At 40.3% G+C, this 12845-nt stretch overlaps 1 protein-coding gene across 6 annotated transcripts in view; it reads left to right on the plus strand.

Annotated features, from left to right (window-relative positions):
* Positions 1–12845, plus strand: part of LOC112971517 (serine/threonine-protein kinase Sgk3) — a 61396-nt gene that overhangs the window by 25176 nt on the left and 23375 nt on the right. For 3 of the 6 annotated variants that reach the window (XM_026077046.1, XM_026077045.1, XM_026077049.1), the window contains exons 3-4: positions 7702–7907; positions 12665–12748. In XM_026077046.1, coding sequence (XP_025932831.1) covers positions 7830–7907; positions 12665–12748 — 162 coding nt within the window. In that variant the 5' untranslated portion in view covers positions 7702–7829. Of the gene's footprint in view, positions 1–159; positions 215–3878; positions 3976–7701; positions 7908–12664; positions 12749–12845 lie in introns of those variants that run through there. The other 3 variants (XM_026077047.1, XM_026077048.1, XM_026077050.1) reach the window with 3 other exon arrangements.

The following is a 12845-nucleotide window of genomic DNA, read 5'->3' on the forward strand; positions in this document are numbered from 1 at the left end:
GGCGGGTCCGCGTCGCCGCTGGCCGCGTGTCTGCGCGGCTCCTGCGCGGCGCGGGGAAGCGCCCGGTGCGCGGCGCGGCGGAGGCACCGCCGCCCGCGGGAGGAGCCGTGCATTTGGTTCGCGCCGCGCCGCGCGGCGGGGAGGGCGGAGGGAATTCCCGAAAACCGTAACGGGCTGAAAATCCAGGGACTGGGAAACAGCTGTCGAGGTGAAGGTGAGCAGCTTGGTTTCGTTTCTTAGCCAGGTGACGTGCAGCAAATCTTGTCATCCCGCTCACGCAGGAGGTAGTCGCGGGGCCGCTGCCCTTCCCACGCTTCTTTCCGTGCCCCCCGACGGGGGGGCTGGGGGGAAAATCCCGGGTGCTCGGTCTTCGCCAGGTTTCTTTGCTGCACAGCCAGGCTTACAGCCAGAAGAACAGCTGTAGCTTGGAAAAGCGTGGCCAGCCTGAAGAATGCCAGCAAGGTCTTGTCCTAACGACCAGAGCTTTTAGACATTGCTGTATTGCAGGGATTCAGATATCCTTGAGGAGTTTAGTTGTGTAAATGTTAATAACAGAACAAAAGACAAAGTATTAAGACTAAAGGTGTTTTGACAGCTCATCTTCTGTTTAAGATTTATGCAAGTTTTCCTCCTTTAGCAGCTCTGAAGGGTATAGCTCTGTCCTAGATGTGCAGTAACTTTGCACCATGGAATATACATTTTTCATTCCCCTTTATATCTGTTTTACTGCCTGTGCTGCATTTCATTTCGGCACAGTAGTGCAATTTGAATGCCATTATGGTTCTCGCAGTTACTGTGGCACTGAAGAATTCTGCAAATATCGCTTGCTGCAGTGTTCTTGTAGCCAAGAGTCTTTTATTAATTCCTTTCAAACATATATTTAGTAAGTTTATAGACTTATATGGACATGAATCTGGATTTTTAAAGGCTGCTGTTATTCCATTTTGATTCTTTTAATATTAAAAGCCCTGACTTCCTAATAGCTGCTCTAGTGTTCTGTTTCAATCTGAGTATCTAAATATAGTTTTGACTTTTTTCTTTTTTTTTTTTTCTTAACGTGTTCACCTGAACATCAGTCTTTTTAATGACTGTAACATGTACTAATTAAAATAAGGAAGGTTGCGGGGGGAGAAGGAATGGTTTTCCTGAAGTCTTTAAGATGTGTTTAGATTTCAGGAAGAAATGCCATTAGCTCTTGGCGAGCATATTTAAAAGTTTGCTATTAATGTTGTCCATGTTAGTCTACATATGTGTAGTATTTCTAATAATTTAAATCTAGAAAACTGACCTCGTTGTTTCTTAAAGACATTGTGAGATACCTGATTAGGTCAGAAATTTGGCACATTTAACTTGCATGTAGTAACTAGTGAAGAGTACTAGTTGTTTTACTGCCTCGACACTTTAAAGCTGAAAAAGTCATCAGTGTTTGTATGATGATGCTGAATTGTGTTACTTGCAACTGTTTTCCAGCCTTAATTTGCACCTTTGATTGTAAATTACAGCCTTGTCACGTCTGATGTTTTTGGATCGAACTGTATTATACATGCATAAGCAAATGTTTTCTATATCCTTATATTTGTAGATCTGTAATACCATCTTTTTCTCTGTGCAGCAGGACTAAAATATATGAGAGGTCCAAACTCTTACCTGTAGGAGTTTGTAATCTGTCCTTGCAAAATGGATATAAAATACTAACTGTAGTTGCATTAATGTAACATGAGGAATCAAGTTGTGGTGAACTGGGCGTGCAATCTGAGTATTGCCAAAGGCTCTTTTTCTTATATGTCTTTTATATTCAGATATAAAATAGTTACCTTTTTACTGTCCAACAGCTTTGATGGTTCTGCAGGGTAGTCATGAACTCTGAGCACAGACTTCAAAAGTGTGTTTTCTGGATTGAGAGCTGTAGCTTTGATGTACATTTACTTATTTATTTTAATCCTGAGATATTATGTTGTGCAGATTTTACCTTTTTTTTCCAATTATAGCACATCAAATCCAGTAACTGTCTCCATGTCCAAAGCACTGGTGATAACATCTGTCTCAGATCAAAATTCTCCCTTTTTTGTGTAGTGAAACAGAACAGTTGGTGTCTTTTGTCCAAGGCTGTGTAAAAAAATGTTGAGTTGGAATTTGGGTTTCTCTGACTTAATCTTCGTCAAGAGGGGCAAAATGAGGCTGGAATTATCTGCTCTGTGTTTACTGGAGCCTGACTGCCCTCTTATGTAGAACTGAATATGCTGCAAGTGGCTGGTTAAGACCTTGTGAAAGTAGCTCAAGGTGCTATTGCTGCAACTTTTGATCTGTGCTATCCGTAAGCATCTACATTTAACTTTAATTGGACCTGCTGTGTAGGAAGGCTGAAGAGGCAAGCCAAAAATATGTGCAGGTAGCATGTGTAATGCTAATTTGATTTTTTGTTTGATATGCCATTTATATAAGTCACACCATTTGAGGCACATAGTGACCTTTCCAGGTACTGTGAACACAGGCTAAGGATGAAATTATTATGGACCTGTGTTCAGGATTAAAAGATAACCACCTTTATTGACAATATTATTTGCTTTGAAGGCCCATTTTGTTATTCAGGGTTTGCTTACTACAGCAAAGAATCTGTATTCTGTCATCTAATAAACACGAATGCAAATAGATCCAGTGCAAACCATGAATCTTGTTGTATTCCAGTTACAGTAATTTACTGGAGCTAATTTTGAGAGGTGGAGCAGGGAGAAGGGCTGTTCTTGAGTGCACTAGGATCGTGGGAAGTAAGTGTTTGCCTGACTTCTCCAAAGTAAATTTGATGTAGTAGAGACAAGAGGAGTTATTTGCTTCTTTCCCTTGGTTCAGTTTTCACTTTTATCTTCTAGCCTCTTCTATTGTAGAAGGAATGAGACTAGTTTTATTGGACTCTGCCCAAATTGTTGCTGAGTAGTGGTTTGCTTTCCATAGTGGTGCTGCTAAAGACAAGGAGGGGAAAAAAAAAACGACACCAAGGTGGTGGGTGTATATACAGGGAACAGGCTTTCTTTCCCTTGTATCAGTGGCTGAATTCTTCTTAATTCTCCTCTTAAATTGTAGTTAGAAGGGAGCGTGGAAATAAGCCAATGATTGACTGAGGTATTTTGGTGTGTGCTCTCCTTTCTCTTCAGCTGTAATATTTCTAGAGATCTACACTGTGTTATCTAGTGTTCTTGTATTAAAATCAAATAGGGTATTTAAAAGGGTGGCCTGCGTGAAACCTGATTTCTTTAGAACCCGGTTACTCAATGGCTTCTGGCCAGCTGTGTCTCTTTACAGGTTAGCAGTCCCTGGCCAGTCCCTCAACCTGTCTTTCCATTGCCGTGGACTCTGAATATCCCATTTCCTGTGTCAGCTGCTGGTCTTGTACCAAGTGCATGGGGCTCTCCCTTTCATCATACAGCAGCCGAGAACAAGTTGACTTTCTGGGCTTTTTCAAAAATTGTGCAATGTCCAGTAATATGTTGAGTAACTATCAGGTATTTTTGGACAAGGCTGAGGAATTTATGAAAAGCATACCAAAGATGACACTTTCCCTAAAGTATGAGGGAGCATAGTAACGTATAGGGAAAATAATAGGACTGTCTGTTACCTCTTGCTCTGGTTTCTGCAGGTTCCTCCTGTAATCGGACTCATCCTTGGGTGGAGACTTCAGCAACTGATTTTGCTTGTGACCCAGTGCTAGAGTAGGCCTTTCTAGGTGGATGATTAGTGTGTAGGGCACGTGCCTGTCCTGTAGCCGTAGGAGAGTGAGAAAGGGAGAGCGAGACTCCTGCTGATTCTTCAAGTATGCTTGCAAACCTGCTATCTCATCCCCTTTGCTGACTGTTCTTCTCTCTCTTCGCTTATATTAATCAAAGAATTGGAGTGAACAAGATAGCTGATTTACACTGGCATCAGTATAATCAGAGGATTTTAAGGCAATTTGGCTATTAACTGCAGCTACAAAGGCAGCAGGTGAGTACCTAGCTTCCTAATCTAGTTTTGAGCATTCTTGGTACATAACTGCCCAGAAAAAGGGTCTATGGTTGTGCGATGGTATCATCCTTAGGCCTTAACCATGAAAAATGATTTTAAAACTCTTTGAAATAATCTGATTAAACTTTAGAAACCTTTTGTATTACAGTTTGGGCCTAGATTACGTGGAAAGGAGTGAGAAAAGGCTGCCCTATGTCACTAGACGTATTTGTCCATTGCATGTAACTTTTCTGAGCTCACCTGAAGTATTTTAGTGTAAGGCTTTCAATAAATTCTTCATTTCTGGGTACTGTAGATCTCAGTGTGTTTTCATAGTGGCAGGGTTCTGTTATTGCCATGTTCTTACTTCACCCGAGGCAAGGGTGAGCCTGAAATCTGACATTGTTGCCACTTCCCCCAGGAAACAATGAAAATGCTGTTTACTTTTTGACAGCCACCACGGAGGGAGTGAACAGCATAGCTGTTTGATAGCCTTGAAACTTTGCCAGAAGGATGCATGACTTCTGTTCTTTTTTAGGATTCATTGCTGTTACCAAGACGTATGCAGCTTTCTTTAATGCTTCTTACCATCTAGGTCTGCAGAGGAGTATGTTTTCTGTTCTCTTTAATGTACTCATTTGTGCCTTTCCCTCTTCCAGACTTGGATACTGTAGTGACTTGAAAGCTTTAACTAGTGGCAAACGTTCTGAGTGCTGACATGTTTTATGTTATCTACATGCTCTTTCACTACTGCTCAAGTGTGATTTAAGGCGTATTTATTTTGTAACCTGGTTTTCTAAAATTCCTTCTCCTTTCTGCCTGTCATGGAAGTTGAGGCTGGGGGTTTCTTGTTCTTACTTACAGAAAAAGCTATAACCAGAGGCAGAGACGTCTCAACTGACAGTGTCTATTAAATTCACCTGTATTGCCCTTCTGCCAAAACCTGGCAACCCTCAAGAAGCTGCAGTTAGCACTTCTGAGGGTGTGGACGAATAGATGTCTCTGCTTTTTGTCATTATTTCATGTAATTGCCAAAACATTAGTGGTTTTATCTACTACTAAGGCTGCAACTGTGTTCCTAACCTACAGCATGGCAAAGATTTAGGAATTAAAGCAATTGTTTCTCTTTTTCTAGTTAGACCTGTAGTTCAGTTTAAACGAGCTCTTGAGAGCTAATATGCTTCTGGCAAATAGAAGTTCAAAGCAAGCTCTGATCCTCCAGATCTTAATGGCAAACTGATAATGTGTTTCTTCCAAGTTTGCAAGCTCCGTATAGTGTTGGTGACCCAGGCACGGCTGGGCCAGGAGGTGCCTCAAGGGAAAAAAATAATCACAGCTAGTGGTCTTACAGGCAGCTTAAGAAAAGGAATATGACTATTGCAGTTTCAGCTTTTCAAATGACTTGTTCATTTTCTCCCCAGTAAGACGAATACATTCATTCTGAATTAATCTGAGTGATGCTTCCTCCTTTTGTTTCCCCTAGAACTTTTAACTTAAGAATGAGCTTTATTTCACATCTGTTCAGAGATGTTCTGTGGACTACAGCTTTTAATCCATACTGCTCCTGTAGTGGTATTTAAAACTAGGACACCAAGAATCAAAAATGAAAGGGTTGAGAGAAGTACAACCTATATTGTGAGAATGAATACAAGCATGGTAGGAACCTTTTATAATGAAAGTCAGTCTACAAAAGGAGAAGGACACTGAATGATATTAATTAAGGAACACTGAATCCATTTTAAAGAGCCGCTTGTTTTTATGTGGTGAGCAGGAAGACAGATAAACACCAGCACTTGTGCTCAATTCTAGCTGTACCTGAAGTGGCTAAAGATTGACATAAGTGCTTAGTAAAGTCTAAGCCTAGTAAAACACTTGCTGAAAGCTGTGCCCATTGACTTTGGGGGGAGGGGGGCCTCCTACGATGGAGAAGAGTGAAGTTACACTTTAGATCTTAGACGCAGTGTGTGGGAATGGGTGAAGAACAGTCTTAATCACATGCCTGTATGAAATTGGGTAAAATGGGAACTGTTTTTTATTGTAATAAGGCTTTTAACAGCAGCTTGCCAAAGGAAAAGAACCCCTCCTTCGAAGCTCTAGGTCTTTGTAACTGGTTTAGATGAACTGTGTTATAGTCAAATAATAAGAAAAAAATAGCCCAACCCTATGATTTCCTAATCAGTGAAGCAGGGAACAATCAAATTAAGGCAAATGCAGGCATAACTAAAAGTAGTTGAATATGTTGCAGTATAGCTGTTCTGTCACTTAGCTGTGATTACAGTGGTTTCAAACACTCCGTTTTGTTTATAGTCACCATATAGGTCTTTTAAAAATGCGTAATTTAAAATTAAGCAGGAGGAATAATAACATAAAGTTTGAATCGGGGAGATGATCTGGCTTTTGAGAACAAGAAAAATAGTCAACGGACTAAGACTAGTTGGGTATCAAGAGCAAATCTTTTCACTGGATTCCAGGGGCTTTGGCCTTCTTGCCAACACAAATATGGGTGTCTCTGTAATAGCAGAATTACATCAGATTAGTTTGTGCTTTTTGGAAATTTATGGTATGAAATATGCAGTTCACTTTTATACTTCCCTATTTTAAAAAAATAGGAGCCAAATGTTGAACTGGGTGCTCCTTTTTCCTCTGGGTGTTTTGAAGAGAACTGAGGTCTCCTCTCTTTTTAAAATTTTTTCTCGTGTTTATAAGTCGGTCAGACACATACTGTGCTAAAAGCTGAGCTGCGTTCACTAAAAGACTTCAAATGGCCATGCAGGCTTGAACAGGGTTTTGTAGGTAGAAAGCATGAATTTCTGGTGCTTTTAGGCAGTACTAAAGTTCCTTGTATTTGCAGTGTGGTCCAGTGAAACATTTAGCAGTGTGCTCAAGGCAGGCCTGCAGAATACTGTGTCTCAGTGAGTGAAAGGACGCTTAGTTAGTACCGAGTTCTCTCTGCCTTTTTGATGGCTTCATCCTCTTTCCTGGCTTTTGCCCTTCTTCCCTTGTTCTCGGAAGTTCTACGGGGAAGTTCGGTGTCCTGCTGAAGGGACTGGACGACCTTCGTGTGCACAGCGCTGTCAAACACAAAGCGTGCCCAGTAGCGGCAGGGGGCAGTGCGGGCGCAGACCCTGTGTCAGCTACAGCAGTCATCAGTGTTGCTCTAAAAATAGACTGTAAATGTTCGGACAAACAACGTGATGCTACCTGTGTCCCTCTAAAATTCACATGAAAAGATATTTTGTTTCTCATGTCTTCTTTCGTCTCTGATGGCATAATTGCCATGCTCAGCATGTTCTGACAAATCTGAAATGCCCTCTAGTACCAACGCATGCAATTGAAAAAACTTTGCTTTTAAAATAAACTGTTCTGAGTGTACATGTTAGTAGCTTTTCTCAGATGTTTGATACCCAGATGTTGTCTTTAATTATTTCTCCATGCTCTAGCTTTGGGCTTCAGTGTATTCTCTGTAGTGGACATCAAATCTGTTTCCAATATGTCTGCGCAACACAATGCTTTTTGGGAGCGCTTGTGTTCTCAGAGAACTTCAGTGCTTTTAGAGAAAGGACAAAGGATTGCAAGCATGAAGCAGTTTACAAGATCATAGCATTTATAGCTGTGTATATGCATAGTGCACTGTATTTCCTGCCAGGAAAAGTTCTTGTCTTGCAAGTTCTAGCACTGTGAATTAAGTGTTCCTGTGCCTAATTTTTCCTTTATGTTCATTTTAAGATTACATGATGGAATTAACGTTTTTTCAAGAAAAGTTGCATATCTTGGATCAATACCGTTGAAGCTGTCTTCTGTTTGTGATACCATAAGCAAAATCTTGTGACAAATTTGTCAAAAGAACATATACAATGGATCTCAAAGAAAGCTGCCCAAGTGTTAGCATTCCCAGCTCTGATGAACACAGAGAGAAGAAAAAAAGATTTACTGTAAGTATATACAAATATAAGCATTGTAAGCATTAATAGCCTATGCATTTTCCTTGAAGTGTTACTTGGTTTTGCTAGCAAGCTTGCTATTACAGGTTACAGAAATCCATTCACTTGCTCTTGTGAGTACTGGCCATAATAAACACCAGGCTTTGCAATATGAGAAGCTGTGAATATTTTACAGTGTTTACCTGTATTTTCTGCAGGAAGCATTTGGCTTTACAAATTTCTGATTCTTTTTCCCCCAAATCCTAGCATTTTCTCATATTAGGTACATAAATGTCCTAAATGTATGGGTAGCATTTTGGTAACAAAGCAGATTGAAATTTGGAATTTTTGCATAATTTTACATGAAAAATCTCGTAAAGGAATAAAGGTTTTGAGGGTTTTTTTTAAGGCCAAGGCAGTTTTCTCATGGGTATCTTACACTTTTGTAATTTTTGTGTAAAAATATCTTAAAACATCACCTTTTTTGAAAGACCTTTCTTTCTCCTCTTCCTTCCCATTTTCCAATTCTAATCCCTGTGAATTTTTTCCTTTCCTGTTCCCATTTCCACCCCTGCCCTTCTCCTCCCTCTCTTCCTTTTTTAGTCTCCCTGTTTGACTTGCTTTCTGGAAGTGAAGTCTTTACTTCCCATTCTGTGGGGAAACTCTTTGCATTGCAGACTGAAAAATATAGCAGTGTGGGATGGATTTTGGTTTTGCTTGTATGTCTACTAGGATATAAAGACATCATAATACTCCCTTGAAAAAGTTTGATCTGTTTCATTGCTCTTGTGCAACTTCCTCCAAGCTTGTTCTATTTTTACTTTTTTTTGTGTGTATGAATTAGTCACTCTTCAAAAGTGGAATGTAAACACCGTTAGACTCAATTGCTGCCTGAAGAATATTACAAAACAAAAATTTACTTGGAGTTATTTATCTGTCTTTCCTCCTCCCCTCCCTTCCTTAGAGAAACAAGAATGCAATTTGATTAGCCTAAATATTCGCGTTTATCAAGATGTAATTTGGGGCAGGGGTATGCTGGTAAAGGGAACAAGCAAAAGAGAATTTACTTAATATTTTAACTTGCTGTATGTGTGGGAAACTCAAAGTAAACCAGCAGGAAAAACTCCATAAAAGTCTAAACTTTTTTTTTAGCAGAACGGGTTTGTTTTACTGTCTCACTGCTGGCAGTCTGTTAAAATGTGCCAGTGTGCTACATCTGTGGCAGGTAGTAGTATTCTGATTTCCGGGTCAATTTAACTAAAGAAAATCTGTTTGACAACTTTTGCAGCTTAGAGGTCCTTTCTCTGGGCATGCCTTCTAGAAAGCTGTCCCAGTAATAGCAGGAAACTTCAGAATTTGGGGGGAGAGAAAGAAAAGAGGGAACCCAGCCTAGCTTGTGCTGTGTGGAAGTACACCTTGTCTTGCCTCTCCTGCTTTTTACCTCAAGGAGTAATTCGCAGCTTGACAAGAACTATTTTTCACAACCCAGCTTTTGATTTTTTTCATGTATGTTTTAGGATTTAATAACAGAAGTGAGGGTCGTGCTTTGTGGTAGGAACTGTGAATACCAGAGTGCATCTGTCAGTGGCTTTTACTCTTCAACGAAGCCAGGGAAGAGGTGATGACTGGAGCCCGTCAGCACTGCTTTGGGGAGGGGGGCGGACAGTGACACACAGGCTCTCAGTTCTGAACAAACTTAGAGCAGGCATAGCTGTCTGTTTCTGATAGCAATGTTAGTGCCATTGCCATAAAGAGCGTTAAAGCCTTAAGGTGAAAGAAGAGGTTAAAAGGACATAGGCTAGGAGAGGCTTCAGGTGACGGTTTTATATAATCTTTACCTTAATATCACGTACATTATTTATCACTACTGCTTCTATTATGAGGCTATTCTGGAATCTTACTGGTCTGAATAGAAACTATAAATTAATAATGTCAGTCCAGAGAAAAAGACAAGTGTATGCCACTTAGCTTTTAATACCTCTTCTTTCTTCCTCACGTTTACCCTGCTGAAGCATTTTGAAAAAGCAATCACGTCCCTGTGCAGTCCTCATTCTAGTAGAGTAAAATTCATGGTAGCCTGCCTCTTTATTTTACCCACTCTGGTTCACTCTCCTGTCTTTTTCTGAATGTTCAGTATCCATGTTCTTCTTGAAAAGAGGCAAAATAGTTGTTTTGGACTGTATCTAGGCTATATTAATTGCTCTTCTGTCCTTGCTATGAAGCTGTTGCCCTTTCTGTTGCCCAGTTTTACCAAATAGCTTTATTTTGGATTTCTTCCTCTTATCCCTACACTGTTTGATGTCTGAGGATAAATTTTCTCTTCTGACCTGTTCTCTTGTCTCCTCTCACACCCCAATCATTTAGACACTCCTTGTGAAATCTTTTGCAATGGTTCTATTCCTCTCATTAAATCTGGAACTTTTGTCTCAGATGTTTTACATTTGTGACCCGTAATACCAAGCCTCTGCTGCATGAAAATTACGGAGTTTTTTTTATTTTGTTGACAGTTGCTAACTAATTTCCTTAGTTTTTCAGTGCTTGCTCTCTCTTGAAATGGAAAAACATTCAGCCTACCTTTTTGCTTACCTTTTCATTTGAATATTTAATCCAGGAGAGTGAAGCCTTTTTGTTTCTGTGAAAGCCTTTTTGTTTCAGTGACTTCTTTCATGAAGAAATCTGTCTATCACATCTAGAAATAACTGGGACCTGTCCAATCCAGATCTGGAAAGGCAGTTTATCAGAATGACAATGTTTTCAGGAATTGTTTTTACCCCTCAAAGCATTACATTATTTAACCACAGATTATTAGTTGTGGGTACATCTTGTCTATTCTTTAGGAGTTTTCTAAGACTGGTTTTGGTATCATTGGATTTGAATAGTTAGGGTAGGGTTTTTTTTTTTTTTTTTTTCCTGCCTTCCTAGAAATGAGCACTGTGACTATCTCTCAATTATTATCTAGGTGTAGTTGATAGTAATAATTCAACCCAAAGGTTTGCTAGGATTTTGGCTTTTATCAAATCCTTTGTAGCTACTGTATGCTTTCTTACTGTTTACTGCTTTGACAACTGTTGAACTTGTAGTTTCTTCTTTGTGAGTGTGCAAGAGCTTGGGTATTGGTGTGAACTGGATGACCTCTTGCGGTCCCTCTGCCTTTGCATGCTCTCATGTCAAAATACTATCTGTCTACCTATCTTTATGGCTGGCTGCTCCAAGAGCAAAGCAGTTTTAATCATGAGGTTGTTGGGGGATAGGGGAAGGGATATCATTTTGTATCTTAGGTTATCCTGGCCTCTGTATTCCACAGTCTGTGCATCTTGTCTCACTAATTTAAGACCATGTCCGTGGCCTGCCGCTTAAGCTTGTTGGCATTGCAGTTATGCGAAGTGATGAGCTTTTGTGTTTGAGCATTGTTTGCAAGACTTGATTGATATACAAGGTACTTGGTTCAGGAGGGCAATACTTCAGCCTCCCTTTGCAGCTGAAGCTTTTGCTATTTACAGACCTTGGGTAGGCTCTAGAAGGCTTATGTCTTTATGCTAACACATGCTTAGCAGTATAAAGGAAAATGAGTTTTCTAAGCAGAGTCTCATCAGCATTCTACTGAAAGTTTCCATCCAGCCTCCTCATCCAGTCTTCCCCAGACTGAGAGTAAGTATTTGAGCAGTTAACATAGCATGAATGCAGATCTCGGGCTAAGGAACTGATGGTGGTGGCTGCCACTTCCACTGCGGCAGTTACAAGGAGAAGGTGGAGCTGTTGTTGCAGGACAGAAGGGAGGGAAGATTGGAGCATCAGCCCATCTTTCTAGATCAGGAAGTAGCAGCCTTCTGCTCCCATTTCCCTGCTGCACCTATCCTCTCCCCTACAGGAATAGTCGTGCTCCTTTTGGAAGCACAAGAAGGTGGGGAAGGGAGTTCAGCTAATTGTATAGGAAAGAGGGAAGAGTCTTGCTCAGAGGCAGGAGAAGCCTTCAGGACGCTCAGCTGGCAATCAGTTTTATGAGACAGTTTGCCTAGTTATTAGAGTTCTCTTCTGTCCTGGGATTTGAACTTTGCAGCAGGTTCCAGCTATTCCTCCCTTGATCCCCAAATAGTGTATTATTAAATCTGTGCTGCCTCTCAGCCACAGCAGTGGGAATTTGTTTTTTTTGTTGTTGTTATTGGTTCCCCCTCTCCCCCAGAACAATTGTGTCCAAGTCCCCAACCATCTGCTAGGATACTGACCATAATGTATATTCAAGATGTTCTCTTTGCACCTGCCTTCTGTCTGTGCTTGGTCTCTTGGTTTTGATTAGGGCAATCTTCAGTGTTTAAATGCTTCGCTTCCTTTAATGGATTATTGGGTTGTAACAAATTTTATAGCAGGACCTGGATTACTTTAGAGCAAGAAGCCATGACTTATTCTTGTATCAATGCCTTCAGCATATCGGGAATTTGATGGCTTTCTCCACACTTCTGGTATAGACTGGTATCTGATGGCCAAGTGTTCCTGTTAGATATGAACTAATTTCATGACGTTACGAAAGTTCATGGAGTCAGCTTTACTGTTTGTTTTGTTTTTTATCTTGCAAGAAGCCAGACTCTCTTAATTTTTCTATTAATCTTTTGGGTTGGTGTTTACATGACTTTGTTGCAAGAAGCATATAGTTTAGTGAATATGTTTACATGATAAATTTAGCAATCTGCCCTTTTTTTTCACCCTGGGATTAAACCGAGTGGGTTTTCTTAAACTTTGCTGTTGGCATTAACTTTATCTTTGTGTTACTGCAGGTTTACAAAGTGTTGGTCTCAGTTGGCAGAAATGAATGGTTTGTCTTCAGACGGTATGCAGAGTTTGATAAACTCTACAATACGGTAAGAAAAAGGGAGGCTAAGGAATCATACCAGAATAGTACAGAGTAACACTTATTTGCTATGTTTTATGCCCTTATTGAGTAGTTTGAGGCAACAT

The sequence above is a fragment of the Apteryx rowi genome, unplaced genomic scaffold (assembly GCF_003343035.1).
Source record: "Apteryx rowi isolate R43461 unplaced genomic scaffold, aptRow1 scaffold_446, whole genome shotgun sequence".
Classification (NCBI taxonomy): domain Eukaryota; kingdom Metazoa; phylum Chordata; class Aves; order Apterygiformes; family Apterygidae; genus Apteryx; species Apteryx rowi.